The 13,793-nt window shown below is 36.1% G+C and overlaps 1 protein-coding gene across 9 annotated transcripts in view; it reads right to left on the bottom strand.

Moving 5' to 3' along the window:
* Positions 1–13,793, bottom strand: part of NOX4 (NADPH oxidase 4) — a 151,982-nt gene that overhangs the window by 83,608 nt on the left and 54,581 nt on the right. For all 9 annotated transcript variants that reach the window (XM_070490467.1, XM_070490472.1, XM_070490469.1 and 6 more), the window contains 3 exons: positions 8,102–8,315; positions 5,970–6,134; positions 5,781–5,843 (listed from right to left, as the gene is read on the bottom strand). In XM_070490467.1, the coding sequence (XP_070346568.1) occupies positions 5,781–5,843; positions 5,970–6,134; positions 8,102–8,315 (442 nt within the window). The remainder of the gene's footprint in view (positions 1–5,780; positions 5,844–5,969; positions 6,135–8,101; positions 8,316–13,793) is intronic.

The raw sequence follows: 13,793 nt of genomic DNA, 5'->3' as shown, positions 1-13,793 counted from the left end.
TAAGAAATATTGATAGCATTTGTCAGATAAGCACAGAAATTAGGAACAAGTCATTTTCCTTTGTTATGGGAGAGGGGAGGTGAAAAATGACTTGCTGTCTCTGTTACCCATAATGATCTGTTACCCATAAATTATTTCCCCTTGTCTTTGGTGGTTCTTCCCCAAACACCTTTGTCATAAGTACTTTTCCCCCTCCTCTCCTCAGCTAAAGAGAAGTAGCCACCATGACCTTAAAGATTAGACTCAGCACCTGACTGGCAAGCCTATTCTTTGACTGAGAGCCATTTCCGCCATAAGCCTTTCTCCTTTCTTCTTATTCCCCTAACTTTTCCTTTTCTCTGGTTTCACCTTCCAAGCAAGAGTAGCTGGAAAGAGATGAGAGAAAAAGAGAAGCTATCTATAAAGTATTTCTCAAGCTAGGTCCCAAATACTAATTATGTATTAGGTGTTTTTTACTCTTTCAACAGATACATATTGGGTTACTCTGTGTACCAGATACTGTGCTATGAATGTATCTTTGAAAGGGCTCCTGGAGGTTGTGGTCTAGGAGGAAGACAGGCATTAAACAAATAATCTAATGACACTGGTGTTAAAGAGAGTACACAAGTGCTTATAAGAGGAAAAGGTCAAGAAACTTAACCTAATATGGAGAGCTAGTGAAGTCTTCTCAGAAGATGTGACCCTCAGATGAGATGAGAAAGATGAGTAGGAGCTGCCCAGGCAGAGAGAATATGTGGGGTTGGTGTGCGAAAAAGTGGAAGAAGCAGGGGCTGATTCCCAGGGTGAAGAGACTGGTTTATGCAAAGACTCAAAAGTGGGAAAGTGTCAAGTAAATGGGTGAACAGTGTTTAATGGGGGGGTTGTTTATTAAAGAACTTCTCAAAACTATTAATACATTATCAGACACTATGGATTTCTAAAAGGGATGTACACTAAGCACTACTTTCCAAACTCTTTTCAGTCATAGAAAAATGTCTTTTCTTTTTTATTTTTCCTCAGAGAATTTTCAGAGAACCATGTTCCTTTAAAAGAACTGAAGAAGTGGCCTGGAAAAAGTGGAAGGAATAAGGAAAACTCTTTTCTTAATTGAAAAAAGTAATAAAGAAGAAAAACTGTGATGAATACAGAATTGTATGTATCCAACCTCTCTGCCTCCATCCAATGCACTTTTGAACTCGAACCTTCTGAAACAAGCCTGCACTGGACAGAGTCTTAGTGCTGAGGGCTCACCAGCCTTCCTCTCCAGTCAGGGCCCTAGGGGAGCGTCCTTTGCTGTCAGAGGCTGCTCAGAAGGAGACTCAGGAGCACTGAATACCTAACAGTTTCACTGAGGTGACGAGACGCTCTCTTGTCTCTCTCCCACCCAGCTAAACACATCCTATTTCCCAAAGTAGTCACTAAACCAACATTTGTTCTCCAAGAATAATGTATTGTTGTTCCTTTTCTTACAACTTAGGATTCCATAGGAAAAAATATAATAGTCTTTCATTCACATGCCAAAACGTCAAGGATATCAGAATATTCTCATATCACTTTAAATCTTGATTAACTTTGTCTTATCTCTGTAGTGCTATCCTATCTTTTCTTTTGATTCATGTCCAAACACTATTATTTGGGAGTTGATGACAGCAAATATGGAAAACAATTCTGAATTTGAAAATTAATCCAATTCTCTTTCAAAAGTCTACACCACATGACAGTATTCAGGAATTCACAGTAGCCAAAATAATTTTTATGCAATTTCAAAAAGGATTCTAGTTAAATAAGCAAAAAATATTTTAGGTGATGATGTTCACATGAGTACTTAAGACTCCTCATATGCAAACCAGTTGAAAGAGAGCTGTTCTTGCTGAAGTGAGATTGGGGTCCCCAGCACACATGCTAGGCACTCTGAGCCCTGACCTTCTCTACCGCCTCCTAAATTCTCCCTTCTCATAGAGGCTCCTGGGAGATCAGCCTGGGACCCTTGAGCACTTTAAGCTGTGTTGGGCAACTATTCATCTAGCACTTTGGTTCTCAACTGCAGTGATTTGCCCTCAGAGGACATCTGGCAATGTCTGGAGACATTTTTCACGTCACAAGTTAGGGGTACTATTGGCATCTAGTGAGTAGAGAGGCTAGCAATGCTGTTAAGCATCCTATAATGCACAGGACAATGTGTTACATCAAAGAATTATCTGACCCACAATGTCAATAATGCCAAGGTTGAAAAGTCCTGAGCTAGCACAAACATCCTTCCAAACATTTCTGTGAGACAGCTTTCTAAGTTTCTGGACTGGTCTCATTGTTAGAAATGTCTTTGTTATATTGAATCAAAATTTATTTTCCTAAAATTATTTACCTATTAGTCTTATTCCTATGCCTTGGGATCTCAAAGGAAAAATATCCAATCCTTCATCTACATGACAGATTTTCTAATGACTGCGACTACTGTGACATCCCCAAAGCTTCTCATTTTCAGGTTGAAAAACCACATGTTCATGTCCTGTATCTGCTTCTCAAAAAAACATAATTGCAGAAGTGAAGGCAATAATCCAAATTAAAATCAAATATTTTGAGATTATGAAAGAAATAATAGTATAATTACCAAATGCTAAACACCAATCATGTGACAAGGGTTTTACACACATTATTTTGTTAAACTGGTGTTGACAACATCCCTTCCAGATAAGTATTCTTAGCATTAATTTGCAGATGATGAAACTGAGGCTTAGAGAGTTTCAGAGATTCTCTCGCAGACACAGAACTAATAAGTGACAGAACTGGCGCTGAATTCTAAAGTTCATGCCCTTTGCATGAATACCTACTACCATTTACATCACATAAACTTGTTCTCCCTTTCTCACCTCTCTCTCCTTCCTCCAGTTCCTTTTCTTCTGTCTGTTCCCAACATCCCCTTCTCCCCTTATCTTTTCCTCCCATCTGTCCTCAAGCCAGCTGGGGGGAGTGGGAGCTCTCACGGCTCTTACCCAATCACCTTTTAGGAGCTAGGTCAGGCCACATGGGGCACTTGCTTAAAGCCCTTCAGGTTCTACACATCACTTTATTTTTGTATTTTTCCTTTTGCTCTGTGAAGGGGTCCTAGGTCAACTGAAAGAGTTTAGATCTAGAAGCCTCTACTCGGTGTATACCATAGGTGAAAAGTTCTTAGATTTTCTGTTTTGAGAGAGCATAAAAGTTTTATTTATAGAATGTATACTAAAAAGTAAACTATCTTCTCTGTTTTTGTCGAAGCTGGGTGATGAGTACATGAGGGTTCATTATACCATTCTCTCTACTTTTGCATATGTTGGAACATATCTTTGTAAAAAAAAGCCCTCTCTTCTCTGTACTTGACACTCAGCAACTTCCTTCCTTTCCTATCTCATGTTCTCAAGTTGATGCTATGGTGAAGAAATGATTTCCAAAGTAAAGTTTTATGTTGTATACCTTAAATAGACACAATTTTTATCTTTCAATTATACTTCAATAAAGCTGGCAAAAAAATAAAGTGTCAAACAAAAGGAAGGTTAATTTCTGAAGTAAATTTCATATGACCCCAAGATTAGGCCAAACTTCTTAAACTACCTAAATAAAGACAAACGTACTTGTGTATTTTCTCCCTTTTCCATTCCTTCCTTTCTTATTATGTTACAATTTCATGTTTATGGGATGTATGGATGCAGAGAAATGGAAACATGTCTTACAACTATGGGAACTAAAGCGCAGCGCTTCTGACTGTAGTGGATTCAATCCTGTGAAAATGGCTTCGTGATTCAGCTGAAACATCCTATGTGAAGGTTGTTAATCAGATTTACTTGCCAAGCATCCTGCTGTTCTCATATAACAAGGCAATCCATACTAAAGCGCCTTGTAGGGCGTGCACATCCCAGACGGAGTGAAAGGCATGACATGGCTATTTGGCTCCTGATGACTCCTAACATCTCTGAGGTCCCAATCTTATATCCCAGGAGGGCAACTAAGTTTCCACTATTCCTCACAACAAGACATCTCCCCTTTCTCTCTAGCTAACCACCCACACAGCACCAGATGAAAGAGTGTCTGGACTGTACCCGTCTATCATCATTATTGGAGAAATGACTATAAATTAATTTATTCCCCAAGGTAGGCCAGTGTTGCCATCTTTCTTGATAAAATGGAATGTTGTTAATTATTTCACTAGATGCCAGGCTATCTTTGTTTAATCCTTAATAAATAAGTTTGCTACACACAAACAGAATGCAAAATTTGGAGCAACTGAGGCAAAAATATATTTTTTCTTTTAAAGAAATGCTATTGAATAAGTAACTTCTGATCTTTCTCTAACCATTTGACATGGCCTTTCTATATCTTTTATCCCTTAAATATAGATTTTTCCAGGCTAGCTGTCTTCACAAGTACATGTTCTCAAGGAGAAAACTCACACTGAAATAAAAATCATAATTGCATGTAAAAAGTACATGTAAAAACATATATTTACATGTGCTCGACATGCACTTGACACTTCCCATACTCCGGGCTTTGTTCTACCTGCTTTACTTGCAGTAGTTCATTTAAATACACAACGTTATCTACGAAGAGGTATTGTTTTTAACTATCTAATATTTACTAATATTGTGTAAGATTATCACAACATTACACCATGGAAACGAAGCACAAAAAAATGAAGTTGGCAAAGGTTTCCAAGTTTGCAACTTGATTAATACACCAAATTTGAAAGTGGTTCCCATTCACAGTACAATCCCAACCCTCCATCTTAGCACTTTGACACCAGTTACTTTTCTGCTTCCATCCCTAATTTATTCTAATTTATTTGCATCTCTTAAGCATACATTTAAATATGTGGTGCCTGTTCTCAGTCACCTTTGTTAGAAATTGAATAAAATCTTAATCCCCATCATCGAAGGAGTATATTAAATAAATTACAGTACTTTCCTACTGTGAAATATTATGCAGTCATTAAAAAGGATGAGGTATATACAAATACAGTAACATAGAAAGTTGTCCGTGATATATTGTTGAGTGAAAATGCAAATTACAAAACAAATGTCAAATGCCTACTTATGCCAAAGCATATAGGAAAATGTCTGGAAGAATATATATCAAATTCTGGAGAAATGGACTGAGAAATGGGGAAAATGAGGAAAAGTTCCTATTTTATCTTATATATTTGTGAATTGTTTACTTTTTCATACTACACTCATGCTATTTTTATAATGCAAAAAATAATGTTAAACAATGTGCAGATAGGCTAAAATTATTTGGTGATGCTATTATTTAGCCAGATATTCCCCCCATTATTTATTCCACTTTATTTTTCCAACTTTATGTTCCTTTCCCTTCACCATACACAGCTTGGGTGCCAATTACACTGGACTTTTTCTTTTTTAAACACTGCCTGGATTTTCTTATGCTTCCACTTCAGCTCAGAGTACCCTCTTTTTTCTTAAATTCAATCTCTCTAAAGAAAATAGTGCACATATTACATTTTGCTATATACTTCATAAAAGGAAAATTGCAAATATCCGGGAAACTTTCTGCATTTTTAAATCAACAAGCTTTAATATATTTTAAACGTATTACTTCCTGAATTATAAAGTATCAAAAATAATAAATAATAAAGTCACAAAGTTTCTGAACAGATAATTATATTTCTTTGTTAAAAAAAAATGGCTTAGTTAAATATTTAGGACATTATGAGAGCCTTAAATGATTTCAAGAATGAGGTAGAGTACACACAGAAAAAAGAAAAAGATGCATTTTACTCTAAAAAATTAAAAATCAAAAAACAAATTTCTTACCATTGTGAGGGTAAATGGATGGTTTTCTAATGCAGACACACTGGGACAATGTAGAATAATATACTAGAAAGCAACAAAGATAGTTTTTAAATGACCAAGAATGAAGTTCAAGTATTCCAATGGTCTGCTAACTTTCAAAAATTATACAAGGATAAAGGGTATTTTAAAAGTTGCTGACCACTGACTCACCTGGCCAGGTCTTGCTTTAAAATTTTCTTTGACCATTCGGATTTCCATGACATCTGAGGGATGACTTATGACCGAGATGATGGTGACTGGCTTATTGCTCCGGATACACCTGTAAAGTCTTTCAGCACAATACAGGCACAAAGGTCCAGAAAGCCAAAGCCAAGTCTAATGGAGAATTTTTGAAATACACTTTAAGAAATACTTGTATTGTAGGAATCTTTATATGCTGCCCAACTGCTTATTTCACACATTACAGGAATAATATTTTAATCTATATTTTAAACAATAAAACAAACAAAAATGAGTAAAAAAAGAAGTTGCTCACTGCAACTTATTCAAACAAGACTAAAGTATAAAATAAAAGGAAAGTAACGTCAAGACCCTACCCTCAAACCACTGCCCTGAGTATAACGACCATGAACAGGTCAGCATATATCATATGCGTTTCATGCATCCTTCTGTGCACACACACATTTACACGTGTATGTAGTGCATACACATAACCTCACCTAAAGGGGAAAAAAAGGAAGCTAAAAGCTCAAATAAATCTGAAGATGATTTTAGAAAAAAATGTACAAGTTCAATGTTTGTCAGAAAAAGAAAACCCTAGATACTTTTAATGCACATAATGTATATGCATAATGCATATATACATAATATATACACAATGTAAAATATGTATATGTACATATCTTTAAATACAGGATATACTAGGCACATTGTTTAGAGCTTACTTTCACAAAACAAATATAATATGAACAGAAGATAATATTTGGAATTTGGAAAGCGTGACAATTTTGCATGTGTGCTGGATGGACAGCCCCGATCCCAGGATAAGTGTATATTCTTGGCAATGCAGAGGCCTGCGTGGCCAACGCTTCTCCTACAGCTGCACATCTATCTCCCTCATCACTTGGAGGCCTCCAACCCAAACTTATTTTAATCGTCCCTTTTTAAAACATTATTTACTTTGTTATTCCAGATCTTTCTCCTTGCACACAGAAACATCATGCCTCTCTTGATGTTTACTTTGACACTGTGTGAAGAGCAGGCATCACAGGACCAGCTCAGTAATGCAGCAGCCTTGCAGCTTTAGGACAGTCTCTTACCCTTTGAGCATCAGGTTCCACAGCAGCAAAATGGGAGGCCCAATACATGCCCTGCCTAACATACAGCACTGTGTGAAGCCCAGAAAAGTTCTAAAATGGTAAAGTCAGATAGAAATCTAGAAGACTATTCTTAATAATAAACACAAGACTAACACACTCATCCCAAAGTCATCTACAAACTCACTCTACCTTCTGACTCCTCTTTCTTCCGTTCTTAAAACAGACATTTGACATCACCATCCCCTACTTCCACTTGGAAGGCAAAGACAGGGGGTCATGCCCACATGGGCAGCTCCCATAGCCACGAGGGAAGATCAGGGCCCTTATCAAACTACTCACTGGGTATTTGGGGAAGCAGTTGTCCAAGAGCAAGCATTTTAAAGGAAGACCAGGCTTTGCACTCCACTTCTACCATGCATTCATTTGTAGAGTTGCTCAGGGCATTTTATGTACTTAAGCCACAATTTCCTCATCAGAAAATTGAGGATGATAGTAATTGCTTCAAAGAGCTACTATGAATCTTAAAATAGATTTTGCCTACAGTACATTTTAGCATAGTACCTAGCAGATGATATTAAGCATTCAATAAATTGATTTTATAATTTATTATTATACACAATATTGTACCATAATATTATATTACACTATAATGATAATCAGTATTAGTAGTAGTTCTTTCACTATTATTTTTATTATTCAACCTATTTTTCTCAATGGATAAGAAAAATATCTTTGTCACCTCTCTTGTGGCAAGCACCAGCGCCACAGTATGAAAAGATCATATGGTCCGTTAAGCAAGAATTTTCTATATTCTGTAATATCATAGGCCTTTCTCCTTGAGCTGCCTGCTGCCTACAATGGAACAATAGGCACTAACTTGCTGCTAAAACATCCTAAAATGTTCTACTCTACAAAAATAATTGCTTTATAGACCTTCAAAAACATGTTTACATGCAATGCTGAGCAATAATTATGGGAACACGAACTTTGCAGAGACCATCAGAGACACAGAATTAATCTGACCTGTGGAAAATTAGCTTGGAACCTGGGCTCTTCCTTACAAATCTTCACAAATGTTTTCTGGGTAAGTTCATCTGGTTTTGAAAATTCTCCAGAAGAGTCATGAAAATGTTCTGAGAGATACTCTGGCAAGTGAATATTCTGGTAGCGGGTTCCATTAAGACTGATGCAGCCAGGAGGGTGGGTGTCTAAATTAGTTTGATACTTCAGCAGCCCTCTGAAATTAAATTAAGAAAAAAAAAGAGGGAGATGAAAAAGAGATTAAAATCAGGGGATGCAGTATACGAAAATAACCTCTTTTTCTTGTTAACTTTATACAACATTTATCCAAAAAGTGTTCCTCCTATATTTCACTTAGGACCAATTGAGAAATCTTAAAATTTTTAACAAATTCTTTACTGTGAGATTAAATCAAATTTTCAGTCCCCAAACAAATGCCACAAACACTTTAGGAAAGAACATATATAATTTTCCCAAATATTCTTGAATTTGACAGCCTTTATTTTAAGTCAATTAGGCATTTGTGGAATCATATACAAGTTTTCACTTCAATAAACACTACAATGATGAGGACTTCCGCTGTATCTTCAAACACAAATGGAAAAGCACAGGGATCAGATTTGACTTGGCAAAGACTAGATTAAACAGGCCTTGTTGATTTAGAGAGACGCGTTAAACAAACATAACAGGAACTGGAAGCTTACATCTCCTATGCTCTGAAAACAATTAATATGCAGTAATCAGACCATAAATCTGCTCTTTTCAATTTCTCCATAAACAAGATTGCATAAAAAGCTCAGAATAATTAGGCAGGCAGGAGAGCTTAAAACTCTAAAATCCCATTCTGATTGTTTCATATTTTGTGACATTCTCAAACAAACCATTCAGCTTCCTGCGTTTTGTATTGCTTATCAATAAGGAGTTAAGTAAGACCGACCTCACGGGGACAGTGCATCAAATGATAGATTGTACAGACCATCAAGAAGATCACAGCTGCATATGCAAATCTTGAAGAAAAAAGTAAGATTTGGAAAAGCATTGAAAATTTTTCAGTGTTTTTTTATTTTTGTGTTAAAGATATTAAAATTTTGGTTTCCAAAATTATTTCTTCTGGTTGGCTAAGTTTTTAAATTACCCTTCATGCTCTCAAATAATTAATTTTAGTACCCTAAAAAGTATATCTTTAAGTACATCACAGCTATAATGATTTTACAAAGATAATATTTTAAAACAACAAAAACTGTAAGATGAATAACGATAGTAAATAGATCCAATATATGAGAGCTAGGAAAGCAATGGGCAAGGCAGACTTTGGCGCACTGCACCGTCTACTCAACCTGATCGTTCTCCCTTTTTCCCTTTTTGCTTATGTTCAATTCCCTTTCTCTCTTTACTTCCTTCCCTATAACTAGTCATCATGAAGTCATTAGAGAGCATATAGCATATGTCAGGGCCATCCAAGTGGTGGGTTATATTATATACCATCCATGGCAGGCCACACACACATTTTTTGAAGTAATGCAGTAGATATGGCCTAGGTATGGAGTAAATTAATGGATATTATACAAATATGAGCCAAGTACATAATCCTTCATAGAGTTCTAGTCATATAATACAATTGTTGTGACATTATACTTGGAAAATCCATTACTTTGATTCAGTTTGCATTACACATAACGATTTACCCAAACCTGTTGCTCCTATTGACCATCCCGAGGGTAGTGGCTGAAAGATGGGTAGGCCAAAAATCTCAAGCATTTATTCTATTGGCCACAAGTTGAACAAATATTGGCATGATACGCTTGGCACTGTTCTAGGTGGTGCTACAGAGTTCAAAAAGTGGTCAAATCTGGCCCGTAATGCTCCAAAAACTTAAAATCTTGTTTAGAAGCTATCTTGGAAGAAGCTGAACATAAGTCAGACCACAGATAAAATTTGAAGACTGTTTTAGTAACAGTTTAGTAATGTATAGTAGATACCAGGTCCAGTACAGAGTAATTTATATACATTTCACATTGTCCTTGCAACTGCACGAAATAGGAATTATTATTTCCATTTTACAAATTAAGAAACTATTTTAATGGGTTAAATAACACCCCAGGGTCACACAGATGATAAGTGGCAGAGCCACAACTTGAACCAGGTCTGACTCAAATTCCATGCTCTTCACCACTCACTATATAGCATGTTAGTTCACGGGATGCTCACAACATACCTATGAAAAAGGTAAGGAACGGAAGATTAATATTTATTTAAAAAGCTTGCATCCAGAATTCTGCAAACATCTATTTCCCACTTAAACTTCGAAACAAAATAATCATAAAAGGTAAGTTTTGGGGGCCGGCCCCAGGGCCGAGTGGTTAAGTTTGCCTGCTCCACTGCAGTGGCCAGGGTTTCACTGGTTCGGATTCTGGGCGCGGACACGGCACCGCTCATCAAGCCGTGCTAAGGTGACATCCCACATACCACAAGTAGAAGGACCCACAACTAAGAATACACAACTATGCACCTGGGGCCTTTGGGGAGAAAAAGGAAAAAAATAAATTCTTTAAAAAAAAATAAAAGGTGAGTTTTTTATTCCCATTCCACAGATGAGAAACCTAAGGCCTTTGTTTAGGTAAGAGATTAACTAAGTAGTAGTTCAAGCATGGGATTCAGAACCTGATCCTCCTAACTCCGAAAATCTACATCATGCAAAGCAAATCAGTTGGTTAAAGAAGTAGACATCAAGGAAAAGAGTTCAAAAGGAACAAAAGCCTGGAATTAAGGTCCAATGACGTATGTGTGTGTGAGTGTGTGAGTGTGTGTGTGAGTGTGTGTGTGTGTTTTGGAAGGGGGCTGCTTAATATCAGACAAAGGAATGTTATTTATTCCTTCTTCCAAATCATAACAATGTTCAGGTGGAGACCACCTCACGTCCTAATGGTCCTTAGAATGATAAATGCTGTTACTATGCAGTACAAATCTGCAGGCCAGCCCAGTCAAGTAAACAGTGTTGCTGTTCTCGGTATATAAAGAAGCACATAATATTCTAAAATCCCTTTTAATTTTGACAGCTTTACAATATTTTAAGCTACTCTCAAGCTAAATGGCATAGGCTACCTCTGCCTCACAAGCCCCTTAAAATGACCTTCTCTTTGTCTCAGTTGGTAATTGTTGCCATCAAAGAAACATGGATAAGAGAGAAAAGATCTATAAACAATGATAACCAGCAAAAAATATCATTCATCAAAAAAAATAATCAAGTACAAAATCTCAGGTTATTTGGCTAAATTAGGTGGTAAAGATACTGCTAGGTTCCCAAGGAAGGACACTGTCAGGTTTTGAACTCAGTACTGAAAGGATAGGTATGAGCATGCGAGACAGGTGCTTGATGCTTCAATGCTTATTTCTATAAACTTCATAACAAATGTGTGTGGTAAAGATCAGTGACCCCATCCTCGAATGAGTGAAAACATTTGAAACTGTTAAGTAGTCTGCTGAAGACCACACTGTCAGTCAGTGGCCAAATCAGAGTCCAAAGGCCATGTTCCTTCCTTGTACCAGGGCTACTCCCCCTGCAGAAGCCCCATGCTACTTATGGACAATATTCTAAAACTGAAGACCAACGTATGCATTGAACAAAATTTTATGTCTCTACACAGTTATAGATATGGAAAAGGAGGTAGTATATTACTGCCAAGCCAATAATTTGATGTTATTTTTCAAGTTCAATTAAATGCAATAACTTACATTTTCATTGTACTAATAAAAATAGAAGTGCTCGTTTCTTTGGTACTAGTGCAGAATTTCTTACAATTCTCAGCATATGTACTCTTAGAGCATAATATTTCTTTAAAAATTATATTTCAAGCCCATCAAAATTATTTTATTCTGAATAATTTTGAATAGGAATGTAGACTAGGTATCATGGATATTTACATTGATAGATAAAAATATGATATCATTTCTTCAGTCCATTTACTTCACTGTGACCACATTTGTTAAAATTGTTATATATTATGTGCAGTTTTTATCATTGTTTTGAATTCCTAGTAACTATATTTATTTCAGCAGACATAATACACGCCTTCCTTTGGGGTTTAATGCACTCTTCCCAAATATAACAGAGCTTTAAGTAACACACAGCTCTGCTATCTGCTGAGCAATCCTGATCTTTCTTCTTCCTTATCACCACTGAGGTATGCCTATTTCACATTTATTATTATATTAAGTTTTGAACCTTATTAATTTGATATGTCTTCTGCCTTCAAGAAGCTTACAATCTAGTGCTCTGCTATCCAATAGAACTTTTGATAATGGTGAAAATGGTCTAAATTTGTGCTCTTTAACATAGAAATCATGAGCTACACGTGGCTGTCAAGCAACTGAAATGTGGCTAGTGCAAGTAAAGAGATATATTTTTCATATTATTTCATTTTAATTAATTTAAATCGAATAGCCACAGAACAGTTATACTTAGTATAATCAGACATGAAAGCAACAACAACAGAAAAGCAAAATGAGCAATGCTATATAGATGTATAGTGCTCTCAAGACTATTAGAGATGATGAAATTTGATTACGAAATTCTGGAAAGAGCTTCATGAAAGAAACAATTGAAACGGTGTGAGATTCCAATGGTTAGAGAATAGGAAAATGGCACGCCAATATGAGAGAACAGGATGAACAAACACACATGGTTTATTCCAAAATTAGTAGAAGGGATCAAGTCTTATGCATTTATATATCCCCTATATGTCCATACTCACTGCTAAACCTCACCAGCCCTCTGGCAAGCTTTTTTGCACATAGAAAATCTTCAATATATTTCTAGTGAATTGATTTTTAAAAGCAAATAATAACCACATAATTTCTTTTAACATAGCAAGTGCTTCCAAAAGTCAAAAGGGAACATTCTTTGATGTATTGTATCCTTCATAATTAAATGATAAGTAATTTGAAAGAGAAAAACAGGAACGGAAAAGATGTTAGTGAATGGTAAACAGAGAGCCTTGCCAAGTTAAGACAGTGATATAGCAGGGGGTAGGGGAAGGAGGCACACACTACGTGGGAATAAGAAAGCTTATTATTATTTTTGTTAGTTATATTGTATTATGTTCCAAAGGAGAGATTTTGAAGTATCCTTGGAATGTCTAGTATTTTTCTATCATGAGAAATGAAAGATTTTATGGTGTATCAAAATACATAGCTGTGGGTGCTCTTGTTTTTGGCCTGCAAGGATTTCAAGACTTGCTTTCAACACTCAACAGTCTTTCAAAACTAGGTTTCTTTCTTTTTTCCTGTTTCCTTCAAGGGGCATTATAGCCATACTATCTTTTTTCTTAATGCTTGGCTGTGACAAAGTCATAGAAAATAGTACAGTACATAGAATAAATCCTACTAGGTTACAACATACAAATCATAAAAATATTTTATAGCAAAAGTTAAATATCACAAAATGCCATGCCTGCCTAAAGGAAAATCACAAAATTGGCCCTACTTTAATTGCATATTAAACATTTCTAACAAATGCAGTGTCTCTTATGTGACCTTTATGTTTGTGGTGATTTTAATCCTTCTTTAAAGTGGAGGAAAAAATCCTTGTCCCATGAGGAACCCGCTTTTTTCCTAGTATTCTATAACGCACAAAATATTTCTTTTCCTTACTGAAAAATTACAACAACTTGTTTCTGATGGTTCTTTTTACTTTGCT

Source organism: Equus asinus, chromosome 20 (genome assembly GCF_041296235.1).
Source record: "Equus asinus isolate D_3611 breed Donkey chromosome 20, EquAss-T2T_v2, whole genome shotgun sequence".
NCBI classification, from domain to species: Eukaryota; Metazoa; Chordata; class Mammalia; order Perissodactyla; family Equidae; genus Equus; species Equus asinus.
The sequence above is the reverse complement of the archived record's forward strand: the minus strand, read 5'-3'. Positions and strand labels throughout refer to the sequence as shown.